At 49.3% G+C, this 14101-nt stretch overlaps 1 protein-coding gene across 4 annotated transcripts in view; it reads right to left on the bottom strand.

Moving 5' to 3' along the window:
• Window positions 1-1151: 1151 nt before the first annotated feature.
• The window catches only part of WDFY4 (WDFY family member 4), a 305713-nt gene continuing 292763 nt past the window's right edge, over window positions 1152-14101 (bottom strand). For all 4 annotated transcript variants that reach the window (XM_017885513.1, XM_017885510.1, XM_017885511.1 and 1 more), the window contains 6 exons: window positions 13469-13627; window positions 8939-9118; window positions 7016-7198; window positions 5632-5716; window positions 2630-2741; window positions 1152-1599 (listed from right to left, as the gene is read on the bottom strand). In XM_017885513.1, coding sequence (XP_017741002.1) covers window positions 1533-1599; window positions 2630-2741; window positions 5632-5716; window positions 7016-7198; window positions 8939-9118; window positions 13469-13627 — 786 coding nt within the window. In that variant the 3' untranslated portion in view covers window positions 1152-1532. The remainder of the gene's footprint in view (window positions 1600-2629; window positions 2742-5631; window positions 5717-7015; window positions 7199-8938; window positions 9119-13468; window positions 13628-14101) is intronic.

The raw sequence follows: 14101 nt of genomic DNA, 5'->3' as shown, positions 1-14101 counted from the left end.
GGGATTGCAAATGGGCTGTCTGCTAATAGCGTGTGCGGACGGTGTGGGAGGTGGTGTGATCCTTGGCACTGGGGTCAGACACAAGCGTTTCTCACCCGGGGAGGGGTGCTCTGGACCTGAGAAGGGTCTCCTTCATCTTCTCCTTTGCAAAGCCTCAGAGTTTACAGAGGAATCAGAGTATCCTAACCATCTCTCACTATTTTTGACATGGCTGCACACCAGTTCTACTTTCTTAATATTTATCTTTTAATCAACTTGTTGCCCCTGGAGGCCAGATGCCCCACAGGGCATAAGACATGAAGTGCACATTCCTGCTATCCCTAGGCCTGGGCTAAATTAGGTGAGGACCCCCTTCAGGGCCTTTGCAGAGTTTAGAGACATGGGGAAGATCAGGATCCCCACCTGGCCCCTGGAAGGGAGATCTCTGAAAGAGGAGTTGAAGCTTGTAAGCTTAATCTCCCCAAGTCCCTGTGTGTCCACCTGAGCTTGACTTTATTAAAAAGGCAGCTGGATTTCCTTTTGAGGAGCTCTGCAAATCTTGGAGTGAGGAGGAGACATTAGAGTGAGGGTGAGACCTCTGATGCCCAGTGACCAATATCAGAATAACCCAGGCACTAGAAGGTACTGGAATTCCTCAGAGGGGCACGCGTAACTAACCCACCTGCCATACATTTTCAGGTGGAAAACAAAAGTCACACAGCAGTGCAGGTTTCTCCAGGAAGAACTGCAGCTCAGAAGCTGAGTGTGGACCAGGGCCCTGGGAAGAGACTGCTGGGCCAGGAGCTGGCTGGAACCCCTGTCTGTTGCAGGCTGTGGAGATAGGGGTGGGTGTGTCACCAAAGCGGGTGTATCACCCCAGGCCATCCTCCCTGAGTCTGCCATGGGCAGCACCCACAGCCATGTCCTGTGGCTCAGTCACAGAGGCTGAGCTTTCTTCACAGTGGCCCCTCACTTCTCAGGCCCCTACACTATGGGCAAGTGGGGGAAGAGCCAGTGTCCAAGATGGAAGATGGGTAGGGGCTGGGTGAGGCTGTGCAGGCAGATGTGCTTCCCTGAAGCCTTCCTGCCTTTCTCAGGACAGAAACACAAATACTTAGAAAGGCAGCATTGTAAGTGAAATAGAGTGGCAATTTAAAACTCAAGAGCCCTTCTGCATTTAGAACATAGTTGCTTTAATAAAATAAAGACAATACAATAATTTCCAGTAAGCAACCCCATCTGTTTTTTTTCAGTGCAATAGCCCTTAATAAGGTGAGTCATGTGTAATTTCGTGTGCAGCTGGGCATCACCAAGTCATAGTTTCCAGAGTGCTGCTCAGCCCTCCGAGTGTGTGTGCTCATCTTTTTCATAGAATTCCCATGGGCCGTGGAGAAGGCTGGGGTGCAGAGCTCTGATTGCCAGAGGCCCTTCCTTGAGAGTTGTGGCGAGGGAGGCCCTGGGGGTTTCCTCTGTAGGCAGAGCTCAGGCCCCAGTCACCTCTGCCGCCCTCAGTCTGGCACTGCAGTGCCAGAGCCTCTGCTGCCTCTCTCTTCCTATCCATCTGCAGACCAGCAGAATATTCTCCCCTTCTCATCACCAACCAGGAGTTTAGTCTGGTTTCTTGGGAAGAGAAAGAAAAGACAAGAATGTTAGAGGGACAGGACGACTTGTCCTCACCAGCACACGGGATATTGCAACTCTGGGGCTCTATCCGGGGCGCAGCAGAGCTTGCCCCTGGCCTAATTTCTCCTGAGGCAGGGGAGGTAGTGGGAGGAATGGAGAAGGTTTCCACTTGGGGGAGGGGAGAGCATTTGAGCTGTGAGGGTGGTGGCTCCCACAGCACTGTGGGGAAGCTCAGGCCCCAGGGAGCAGGACGAGGCTCTGCCTCTCTCCAGTGCCTCCAGATGAGTCTCCTGTCCCGCCAGAGATATAGCCAGGACTAGGGCAGAACAAATGGCAAATTACCTGCAAAAAGTGTGGCTCTGGCCCTACCACCATGCCCACCCCACCCCACTCTACCCCACCCAGCATCTAAAACACTATGTAGTGTCCCCACCAAGAATGCCAGAACAGCCCACGCCATGCCAGGGAGGGAAGAAGGAAGGCCAGCTCTGCAAGGTCAGCGACCCCTGAGGCTGCACCTCCCCGTGTGTACAAGGATGTTAATGACAGTAACTACCTCCATGGGTTACTACGAGTCAAATAACGGGTATGAAGTGTCAGGACTGACGCTTGGCTATGCTACAGCAGCTAAGAGCCCTCAGAAGGCACTTTCTGTTAATGAAGGATAATCATCACACCAAATGTTACAGTCGGCAGTGGAACTCAGGGGAAAAGGCTCTCTTTAGGATAAAATTACAAAACAATAGACTTCTACCTCTTGGATTTCTTAATGAATGTATGGATATTCAAGAGCAAGAGAGCAAGGGCATGTGTGAGTTACAAGCAAAACAAACAACAACAAAACCCTGAAAAACATTTCCTGGGGCTCTACACAGCCACACGGGCTGCATCCTGGGCTTGGTGGGGCCCGTCCTGGAGTGAGGTGGCCTCCTTGGCGAGGTGGCCTGGACTCAGAGCCACTGGGGCTTTCCTAGAGGTGGCTGCAGTGCCCTCTGCTGGAGACCCAGAGAAACAAGGCCACGCTTACCTGGACACGGCCAGAGCCGTCACCGCGGGGCTGGTTTTGCTGGCCTTCCCTGTCAAAGCAATGCTGACGTCCAGCTCTCGACTCAAGGCCAGGTTCTTCTCCCACTTGTGGCCTGTGTGGAGCACGGGAGAGAAGAGTTAGAACACCAGATCGGCTTCCCACATATAGTGTGCATCTGCAACACAGGGCCACAAACACATACGCACATATTTATATTTGTGGTCAGCAACTTGTTAAATTGAGGGGGAAATATATTTAATCTTGGCCGGTGCTGTTGCAAAAAGGGCCGTCCCAATTTAATTTGCAGGCGGTGATAGTTACATGTGCTGACGTGCCGCGGTATCCATTGTGTACCAAATTGGATTTGTGTATTATTGCTTTCTAAATTGCATGCCTAGTTCAGCAAAATTGTTCATCAGTGTTTACTGGCTTTATGCTTAATACGATGCCCCACAATACCTTGCTGCCAGGATGTAATGCAGCCAGTAATTGCCTAGTAAAAATAAATTACATAAAGTCGGCATTATCAACTTATCTTAATCCTCTCACGCCACAACCAATAATTAAATGCTGAGAACGTCTTTTCAAAAAATATAACTCAATGATTGTTACTTCACTCATTTTAATGACTGCATTTGGGGACAGACAGTAATTCCTTCAATGTGAAGGGTGAGACGGAGAGACACCAGCTGGGTACGTCCCTGTGAGGCCACTTCCTTGGACTCAGGGCAGGAGAGATGATACAGCCCCCACTGTCCTGGGGTGACCACTCATGTGTGCACACAGGCCAAGTGCCAGGAAACACATGAGGGGTCCAGGTGGGAGAAACCACCTCAAAGCACACCAGGCATTTGTACCTTTGTGTACAAATCTAAACAACAAGCTTCTTCCAAGTATTTTTTGTGTACCAGATTGAGTCCAAATCTTTGAGGCAATTCCTGAAATAAATTGTACTCAACTGGGCTGGGCCTTGCTGCAAATGGCAAACAAATGAATTCCAAGCGGAAATTAGATTACATCTTCCCACAAATGCAGTATGCTTAATATCTTCACAGATCTCCTTTCTTGCCCCTTAAGGCATTTGAGGGATGCAGTAATATACATGCCAAGAGGACACATACGCAAATATCCACGTGTCATGCCCAATACAGGTCCCTTTCCAACAAAGCAGTTTTGAGCAATATAAGAACAACATGCCTTTTTATTAAAGACCTCCAGCAGTTTAGGCTTGTAAATCTGCACATATTTCAGATTTGTTAAATCTAAACTTCAGCCCAACGTGATTATTTGAATATGTCCATGTCATCCTGTCATTTCATGTTAATCCTCCCTTGAACCGTAATCACAATCTTGGCAGTCAATCCGATGGGGTGGCAGTGACTTCGGGTCAGGGTAGACAGAGAGGAAGGATGTGGACCTGGGGCTCCCTGTCAGTCTAAGACCCCCTTAAGTAAGTTTCCTAATGCCATCAGCTGCTGTGTTCAGAGAGAAAAATCTCTCAAAAGTCTGCAAAAATGGCAACAATGACCTGCTTTTGGGGTAGATTCTTATCTGTGGCTACTATTATTCTGTCATCAGTATTCTACTAGTTAGGATGCACAGGAAGTGTCTCCATTTGACAGAAGACCAGAGAAGTTGCTGTGACAGAGTTGGGTCTAGAACCTTGTTTCCTGCTTTTCACCCTGCTTCTCATTCACTAGACCCCATGACCAATGAGTGCAACCTTACCACAACCTGCAAATCCAGTGGCACTGCCAGAACCAATTGAATGGCTCTGAGATGACTTTCATCCATCCATCCATCCATCCATCCATCCATCCATCCATCCATCCATCCATCCATTCACCCATCCATCCAGCATTCTTTCTCAGACATCCATTTATCCACCATAGGCTTAGCTAATGCCATTAGCTTACTGGGCCCCAGAAGCTTCAAAAGTGGGCATTTGAGTCCAAAACTAAAATGGTGTGCAGACTCATGCAAGTGTACTAGAAAACTGCTTTGTAAGCAGGCTGGGGAATAAGAGCCTTTCCAAGTGGGAGCAGATATGGGAGGGAGCTTGGCCTCTGCTTTCCAAAGATGTGCTGAGTTCCTTAGAATGCACACACTTCTGTCCTTTCACACTGAGATAGGCTGACTCCTTGTGGTGGTCTCCAAGTACCCTAGAGAAACAGGACCTGTGAACTGATGCAGTTCTTAATCTGCATCTTTGTGATGTTATTGATCTTTTTGATGTTATTGTCCTGGCTCAGCCCAGATTGTTGACAAGGGTCCCCAGGTGTTTTTATCTTGAAGGAAAGGACCCCTAATATAGAGCCTAGGACACAGTAGCGGCTGAGCAAATGCCTGTGTGTGCTTGCATGAAGAAGAATCCACAAATGGGTGACTAAATGAATCAAAGAGGTGTGGACTGTATTTTAGAAATGAATGAATTGCAAACCTCTACTCTCTTCAGAAGGCAGCCCTCTGAAATCTGGGAAATTCTCTCTTGTGGATGATCACAGGTTCTGGGATGCAGAGCAAACAGGGAGCTAACAGAAGCACTCAGGATGATAGAATTCTCACTTCATGAAAATGTGTTTGATTGTGGGTCCCAATAAAGATGTCCCAGTTCTGAGCTACAATCTTTTCTGAAGACTGAGCTGGAGGAGGTAATGATGGGGGCGGGGACTAGACAGCTGTGATGGACATGATGCGGTGACAGCTTTGATGGGGAGGTTTTCACCTGTATTCATTATGGAGGGGTTAGTGATGGTGGTTACATTCCAGTATCTATGGTTAGGTTATTCTGAGGCCGTTGTGGCTGTGATGGCGGCAGATGTGAGGATAGTCTTCTTGCTGGGTGACTTCGGGCAAGTCACTGAACCTCTCTGTGCCTCCCTAGGCCTCCCTAGGCTCTGCAGACCTGGGAGGAGCTGCAGCCCTTGGGCTGAGGTGGAGAGAGGGGAAGTGAGGAGGGCAGGGCAAGGCCAGGACAGCCACATCCCTAGCAGGTCAGGTACCTCTTGGGCTTGGAGGCTGAGACGAGGGCTCCTCTCCTGCTGGCCGTCCAGGAACAGACATCTTCACATCCTCAGTCTTCCAAACCTGCCCCAAAAGAGCAAATGTCATGGGCTGTCTGCAAGCTCGGAGTGGCCTAGTCAATTTCCTCACACCTAGGGGGCCCTCAGGGAAGGGATGAAGACATGGACCCCCTTTCACTTCTGATGTTAATTTACTATCAGGTAAAAGGTTATTTAGTCTTCAGCTTCCTCATGCGGAGGTTTGGCCGATCACAGTTGCACCTTGAATGAGTTTACCCCACCCATGTCCCTAAGTGCATCTCATCTATCCCCCCACCACCCTTCACTTGCAGGGATGTGACTCTGCAACCAGTTTATTACCATTTTGCTCAACCAATGCCTTCTTGCCCATAATACCACCACCTCTAGAGTCCTCCCTCACCCCTGGGTGGCTAGGCACCCCCATCTTGTGTCTGGCCCTTGGTGCTAAGCCTGCTTATGGGAGCCCTGAGGCCAACTCACTGAAAATGGCTTCTCACTCACCGGGTCTGGATTTTATATCACCAAAGGGCAAGGACCAGCCTCCTCTCAAATGATTCCGTGAGTCCCATGCCAGGCTTAGCACAGCACTGGGCCAGTCTAGGAACTCATTGAATGAATGAGCGCTGAGTGCACAGAAGACCCTCACTCATGCTTTGGGCGGGCCCAGGAGAGTAATATACCTGCAGCTCGGCCACCCCAGGCTCCTCTGGCTGTCCCACCGATGTGGGCCACACCCCACCAAGCCCAGACCAGCCCAGAATGCCCTGCTTTCTGCAGAGGCCACAGACAAAGTCCTGTGAGGGGACTGCCTGGGTGCCTCAGCCTGCATGGATGGATGGATGGATGGATACATGGATGGATGGATGGATGGATGGATGGATGGATGGATGAGTGGATGGGTGGATAGGGAGATGGATGGGTAGATGGATGGGTGGGTAGATGAGTAGAGAGATAAATGGGTTGGTGGGTAGATAAATTAGTGGATAGGTGGGCAAGTTCTGTTTGAATGGATGACACAAATATCTCCTTTTAGCACTGGGATATAATCTTTTGCATTTAACCATTCAACTTTTATATGTTGTAACAGTGTTTATTTTAGTGTGTGTGTCTGTATATGTGTGTGCGTGCATGTGTGTGTGTGTCTGTGTGTGTAATACTATATATATAATTTTATTTATTTACTCTTTCCCTGGAAAGAACCTACAGCTTCATTTACTGTAGGTACCTGTTCTGGAATGGTCTCAAATGCAGCCTGCAGGTTTGGCCCCCTAGAGGAAGTCAGAAGAATGGAGATGAACACATTTCTTGTGTCATGTCCTCATTCTGCCCAAGACACACCTACCCGGACCATGCCATCTTGACTCCCGGTGATGATGATCTGGCTTGTGTCCCAAGCTGGGCCCTCTATCAGGCAGCAGCAGGTTATGGCTCCTTCTGGGCCCCAGGCTGTGGTGATGCTGGCCAGGGGCTGTCCATTGACATTCCACAGGGACAAGTGTGCTCCCGCACAGGAGACAATGGTGCCCTGTGCAGTGAGAGCTGGTATCACTCTAAGCTGGAGTCACTGCCTGCCCATCAGCCACATACTCAGCTACCCAGTTGGTACACCCAAGTGCCCTCAATTTGCCATGCTCTGAAGACCCCCAAGGTACCCCAAGACTTCTTTCCAGCTGACTTACAGGTCTGCTGTGTTTTCACACAGTTGTAAATTCTTGGTTCTTTTCATACTGCAGTCATGTGCTTGGATACTTCTTTCCTGGCAGAAGGCACCTGGCTCACCCTCAGGCTCCTCCCAGATCCCACTCCCCAGCCACACCCTGACTGCCACAGAAGATCCAGCCTGAAGGGCAGCCCTGGCTTTGGACACACAACTTACACCTGGTTGGCCAGCCCTGCCCCATAAAGAAGTTTTGGATGCCACCTGGTGGAGGGCAGGGTACAGAGGTTCCAATGACTGTACGTGGCTCATAAGCTTGTGCAATGTCCCTGAAGAGGGAATTTCTGAGGAGAAATTTCCCCATTGTATCTCCTGATATGCTCACATTTGAGTCTTTGCTCCTCAAGTCCTGTCTATTCTGTAGTGGCCACTGTCACCGAGGCCCTGGGGCCATCCCTTTGAGCCTTGCCCTAATCACAGAATGGATGTATGGGGCTCAGTGCCCCTCCATATCCCCCTGGGCTGGGATCCATTGTAGAATTTCCAGAATTGTTAGGGATGGTCTGTCTGAGGCCAGGGACCATGTCTGATACCTCTCTGCCCCACAGCCAGCAAGCACAGACTGAAATCAGTTGGCTGCAGGACAACTTGTCCTGGTACCAGGCTTCTCTGGGGTCTAGAGACACAATTCCTGATGGGTTTTATATTCTCCCAGGTGAAGGCTTCATGCCTTCTTCGATACATCAACCCATCCGTCCATTCACCCACCATCTACCAATCCATTATCCATTTCATCCATCTTTCCATCCACCTATTCATCCCTTTATCTGCTCATTTATCCATCCATCCATCCATTCACTCATCTATCCACCCATCTATCCATCTGTTCATCCATCCACCCACGCATCCACTGATCTACCTCTCCATCCACCCACCCATTCACACTCCATCTACTCATCTAACATTGAATCCAGTTTTGAATTCAAGCCTACCTGGAGCACCACTTTCAGCAAAAATTGGAACCAGGAAGCTCCTATATCATCCTTCCTCTTTTGAGCCCTCTGCCCATTTTATTTATGCCCTGGGCCCCTTAGGTTTTCTGTGAGCAGATGCAGAAACCTCTGCATCCTCAGGGAACCCCATATCCCATGACAGGGCTTTGGTCTGGAAGAAATTTCAAACCGATAAATTGATCTCCCTCATCTTTGTTAGCCAGTATGGAAGGACAGGCAGAGAAGCTTGCACTGCCATGAAGACCAAACACCTGCCAAGTCAACACTGATTTGAAGGTAAAGAGCTAAATAAGTCAGCCACATCTAGCAAAACCCTCACTAAAAACCAGTCTTTCTGCTGCAGCACCCTGGTGCCTGCAGCAAAGCAGACACCTCCCACTGTTCCCACCACCAGAGGGAGGAAAGTAAAGAAGTGGACATTGAAGCTAGACCTGGGTGCTGCACATGAGATCTACAGCGACTTTTCCACACACATGGGGCCCTCTCAACATTCTGGGGTGGCCAGAGTCTCTGTGTCTCTGGGCTTTCTCCTGAGTGTTGTACTCCATGCTACTGCGAAGGTGAGGACACGGACACTGAGAAACGGGAGCCTTACCGAGACATCGCTGATGGTGACGGCTGAGATGCCCTCCCGATGCATGGGCAGGCGGGTCACATGGGTGAGGTGGTCCAGGTCCCACAGGATACAGGTGCAGTCCTGGGAGCCACTCACCAGGAGGCTGAAGGTGACTGACGCTGCCAGGCATGTGACAGCCTGTGTGTGTCCATACAAGGCCTGGGGACAGAGACTCGCAGGTTAGGAGAAGGACCCTCAATTCAGCTACTTTGGAGAATTATTCACCCTCCCTATACAGCTGGGCCCTAGATAAGGAAATGGAGATTCTGAGTGAGTCAGTGATTCCCAAGTCTGTTGTCTGTGCGGCTGGGGGTGTGTGCATGTGGGTGTCCATGACTAGCCTCTCCATTTTGTTCATCTCAGGGGTAGAGGCTCTGCTGGGGAGAAACAACATTTTTTTTTACTTATAACTCAACCAGAGACTAGCCACATCTGGATGTTTTGTGCTGCCCTACATCTGTCTTGAACTTGGGAGCAGTTCATGTCACTATTTTTTTTTGAGATGGAGTCTTGCTCTGTCGCCTAGGTTGGAGTACAATGGCATGATCTCGGCTCACTGCAACCTTTGCCTCCCAAGTACAAGCAATTCTTTTGCCTCAGCCTCCCAAGTAGCTGGGATTATAGGCGCGAGCCACCATGCCTGGCTAATGTTTTGTATTTTTAGTGGAGATGGGGTTTCACCATGTTGGCCAGGCTGGTCTTGAACTTCTGACCTCTAGTGATCCACCTGCCTTGGCCTCCCAAAGTGCTGGGATTACAGGTGTGAGCCACCACACCTAGCCAGTTCATGTTGCAATCAACATACAAAGCACTGTTGGCAAACTGTGGTTCCCACACCAGCAGGTTCAGTAGCAGCAGGTAGCCCGTTAGAATGCAAATTCTTGGGTTCTACCCCAAGTATCCTGAATCAGAAACACTGGGGATGGGGCCCTGACGTCTGAATTTTCACAAGCCCTCAGGGGATTCTCACATGTGCCCAACTTTGAGAGCCATCTCGGTAAGGGAACCTCAGAGGCACATGCACTCTTGAACTAAACTGGGAAAAAGAAAAGGGGAAGTCACGCGGTCACCAAAAAGATGGGGCTTTTCAAGTCTGATAGGTCTGGATTCATAGCCACTGGGACACTTAGACTTCCTTGGTCTTGGCCCTCAGGTTTGGCTTGTGTGGAACCTGGCCTGACTCATGGATGGCTGTGTGTGCAGATCTGGCTGGAGGCCTTGTTCTCTGTGGACACTTTCCCAAGGGACTGAAATGGCCCACCACATATGCTGGTACCCCCTGGCCAACTGCTACAGGCAGGCAATGGTGTGGATTCCATCACCAGCACCCCAGAGGCTGCAGGTCCTGGAGGCCCTGATCTGAGGTCCTCTGCTCACACGTGCTTGCCATCCCCTGGACTCAGCTGGAGGGGCACGGAGGTGGCATTCTGAAGCGTAATTGGCCTGGCTTACCAAGTGGTAAACATCCACCCTCAGAACAGAGACAATCGCTCACTCATTTGGGTCAATGAGGCTAAGCATCATTTTTCAAAGCTGTCACTTTGCCTGGTCATAGCAATGAAAGGTTCTGCCACAGGCTCCCGTTTGTCCTTAGTAGATTCTAATGTGACGCCAACCAGATGGTGCTGGCAAGTTAATGGATATGACCCACAGAAGAGTTGGGTCATCCTAGGAAAATGGCAACTGCCAGAGTGAACAGGGGAAAGCAGAGGAGTTGACAGGAACCTTCTGAATCTCTTGCCAGAATGAACTAAGTCTGATGACTCAGTTCTGACCGCAGGGGACACAGCAGTGCCAAAGAGCGCAGAGACGGGAACCCAGGCGTAAGGCTCAGGATGTAAAGACAGGATCTCTGAGGCCCAGTGCCGGCACGTGTTGTTTACGAGTGGAACCAAGTCTGCCTGATCTTCCCAGGAAACAGCCTGTGTGCCTGGCACTGCCCACTTAGGTTAGGCTGGTTGCCTTCTGACCAGCCTGGAAACTCCAGCACCACAAGGCATCTAGCACCCACCACCTGCAAGAGCCGAAGAAATCAAGGAAGGAGATAGCAGCTTCAAATGTATGCTCAAGGGGGGTTTGTTTTCTCAGAATAATACTTCTCTAAAAGGCCAATTAAAATAAGTTCATTTTATCATCTCATACCTAACTATACTAGCAAAAAATGACAGCAACAAGAAAACCCCTGAAAATTTTTCCCCACGCTGGTTACATTGCCATGGGACGGGTGCTCTTGATTGCTGGTGGTTATGATTAAGTCATAGAACTATTTTGGAAGGCGCCGTGTCACTGCTCATAACTCTCCTCCTTGAAGGTTATCGTAAGAAAACAATCAGAAGCAAACAGCAACCTAGATATTTTCTGCAGCACTATTTAAAATAGTTAAAACTTGGAAACAACTTAATTGTCTAGTTTTAGAAGAAATGGTTTATTAAACTGTAGTGCACTGACATAACTAAACAATTGAAATGCAATTTTATGGAAATGGAATGATATGGAACGATTGAAATGTAAATTATAGAGAATGTAGAAAAATGGAAACAATTGGATAGGCTGGGTGAAAATAGAATAAAATATCTACACACTGATCAGAAAGATATAAATATGTAATATCTGGGGATGAAAGTATGCAAAAATGAAAACTTTTATAGGGGTGGTAGAGAATTGTCTTTGAAGTAAATTTAAAATTTCTCCTTAATGTTGCAATATCTTTACAAATAAAATACTTTTTGAACTGCCTATGAAGCTCATCAGTGATGACTTTCCTGTTCACAGGTCAGGAATGGACCCCTTCACTGAGCAGCCGTGGTTTGGGGAACCTGCAAGGCCACATTAGCCTTTATAGGTAAGTGATAAAGTGTTTTATTTTTAGAAAATAAGAGCATGTGGGATTCCCATATCTTTTTCTGTTGATTTGGAAGTAGGAGAGGATGATAAATTACATTTTTATGGGGTCAATACGAGGGTGTTTCTGTGCATTTTCACTGTTAAATGGGAGCTCGAGGGTGGTAGAAAAATCACCGCCCCAGTACCCAAAGGCCAGCCCCAGGGTCAGGTGGAACTGTGTACAGTCCCCAGGGCAAGCTGTAAATGGGCAATGGGGATACTGGGGAGAGAGCTCTCCAGTCTTTCATTTCCAGTCCCTTTGCTGAGATCAGGAATCATACCCAACCCACTGACAACAGCAGTTGGTGAAGGTCACCTGCCTGTCACCTGTATAGTTGCCTCTCAGTGGGTGCGCTGCCCCTGCATATATGTCAGCACCCTCTCGCACTGCCCTATTCGTTCCTTCACCTCACATTTGCTGAGTGCCCATGCAGCACCCTCCATGCCCTGCATGGCACCAGGAGACAAGGACATGGTCTAGGGTGACAGAAGTGGCTTGAAAGTTATCCAGAGAAACCCAGGGTCAGTTTCAGTGAAACATGTTCGGTTTAGTAAATTTGGTCAGTGGTTATTTTTTTTTTTTTTTTTGAGACGGAGTCTCACTGTGTTAGCCAGGATGGTCTCGATCTCCTGACCTCATGATCCACCCGCCTCGGCCTCCCAAAGTGCTGGGATTACAGGCGTGATTGATTTTGTACAGCTTATTTTTGTTTCTGTTACTTTAGGGCTCTGTGGCCAACCAAAAAACAGACACAGAAATGAATTGGATTTTAGAGTTGAAAGTGTCCCCTAGTGATATTCTAGGGCAAGTTACAGAGTATGCAGGAGAATGCATGGGGTTTAGAGTTAGACAAACCTAGATTCAAATGCAAGCTGTTATGAGCCTCAGTTTCCTTGTCTGAATGTGGAAATAACAGTTCCTTCTTCATGGAAAAAAATTAGTATACAGAAGGGCCTTGGTGCATTTGGAATGTTAAGCAAACATTAAGTGCCACTGTGATTAGCATTCCCTATGAGGGCTGGTGGTACACATCTTCAGCCTCCTGGCTCATGGTTCCTCTTCCTCCCACCTCAACCACTTCCCTTCGGAAAGTCTTTCATTTGACCTTGGATGCACCACTTATACTTCTTTACATCTCATTTTTCCTTCACCAATAAAGTAGGGGTGATCATGGCACCTATTTTACAGGGCTGTCAAGAAGCTAAAATGAGGCAATCCATGTAAAAATGCTTGGCATAAAGGCCAACTTGTGGCAAAATGCTCAAAAAATATTATCTGGTATAAGGAAACTGGTTTCCCCAGACCTGCCATGTGCATGAAGTGGCTGTGTATGGCCTGGCATCTCTCGCTAAGGTGTGGGCCTCTGTGGAGGCACCTGCCCTGTGTACCTGTCAAATGCACCATGGGAATAAAATGATACTCCTGAATGACGCTGAGCTGTGGGCCACCCTCTGCACCCCACTTCGCTCATTCCCAACTTCTGAGGGTGGCAGGGCCCTCAGTGAGCAGAGTTAGGGTGTGTTCTGGCACCACACCTGCCCAGGTGCCATACTGGCCAGAGGTTTTGTCCCTACATGAGGTACTGTTCCCACTTGAGGACCGCACCTGCATGAGCAGGACCATACCTGCCGGAGGCGCAAGCCCCTCGGGCGGCCTTTGGTCATGCTGAGCTCCCACACACACACCACGGTGCTGGTCCCAGAGGTGACAATCGTTGTTGGGGACGGGCACACGGCACACAGACAGCGGCCCCAAGCAGCCAGGTTCTCGAATGTCATCAGGATCTGTGGGAGATAAGGGGGATTAGCACTGCTGTGGAGACAGCAGGGACAGGAGCCCAGGATAGAGCCACAGGGGGATGTGGGCCAGTCTGAGTGCCTTGGGAACTGGGGACATGCCATGTGTTCAGGAGCCAGTCCCTGGTGACAAAATCCAGACCATCCCTGGTCCCCAAGCAGGAGCTCCTCCTCTAGCAGGTGGGAAGAGACAAGTCAGGGATGCTGGGAAGACCCCATGAGCACCAGCAGGGGGTGGCTCAGCTTGGGGATCAGGAGGGAGGACATGTGGGGCTGAGTTCCATGGCTGCCTCAAGAAGTTGTTGGGGCAAGGCTAGGGAGGGGCTGGGGAGAGCTTGTGGGGTAGGGAATTCATTGGAAGTGATGGAATTAGGGAAGGGGAGCTGGAGTAGGAATGGGGCCTGGGGAAGAGGGCAGGGGCCACATCAGAAGGCAGAGGTGACTGCGTGGCTTACATGGGGA

Source organism: Rhinopithecus bieti, unplaced genomic scaffold (genome assembly GCF_001698545.2).
Source record: "Rhinopithecus bieti isolate Rb0 unplaced genomic scaffold, ASM169854v2 scaffold_15143, whole genome shotgun sequence".
NCBI classification, from domain to species: domain Eukaryota; kingdom Metazoa; phylum Chordata; class Mammalia; order Primates; family Cercopithecidae; genus Rhinopithecus; species Rhinopithecus bieti.
This window is presented reverse-complemented; position numbering and strand designations above follow the sequence as displayed.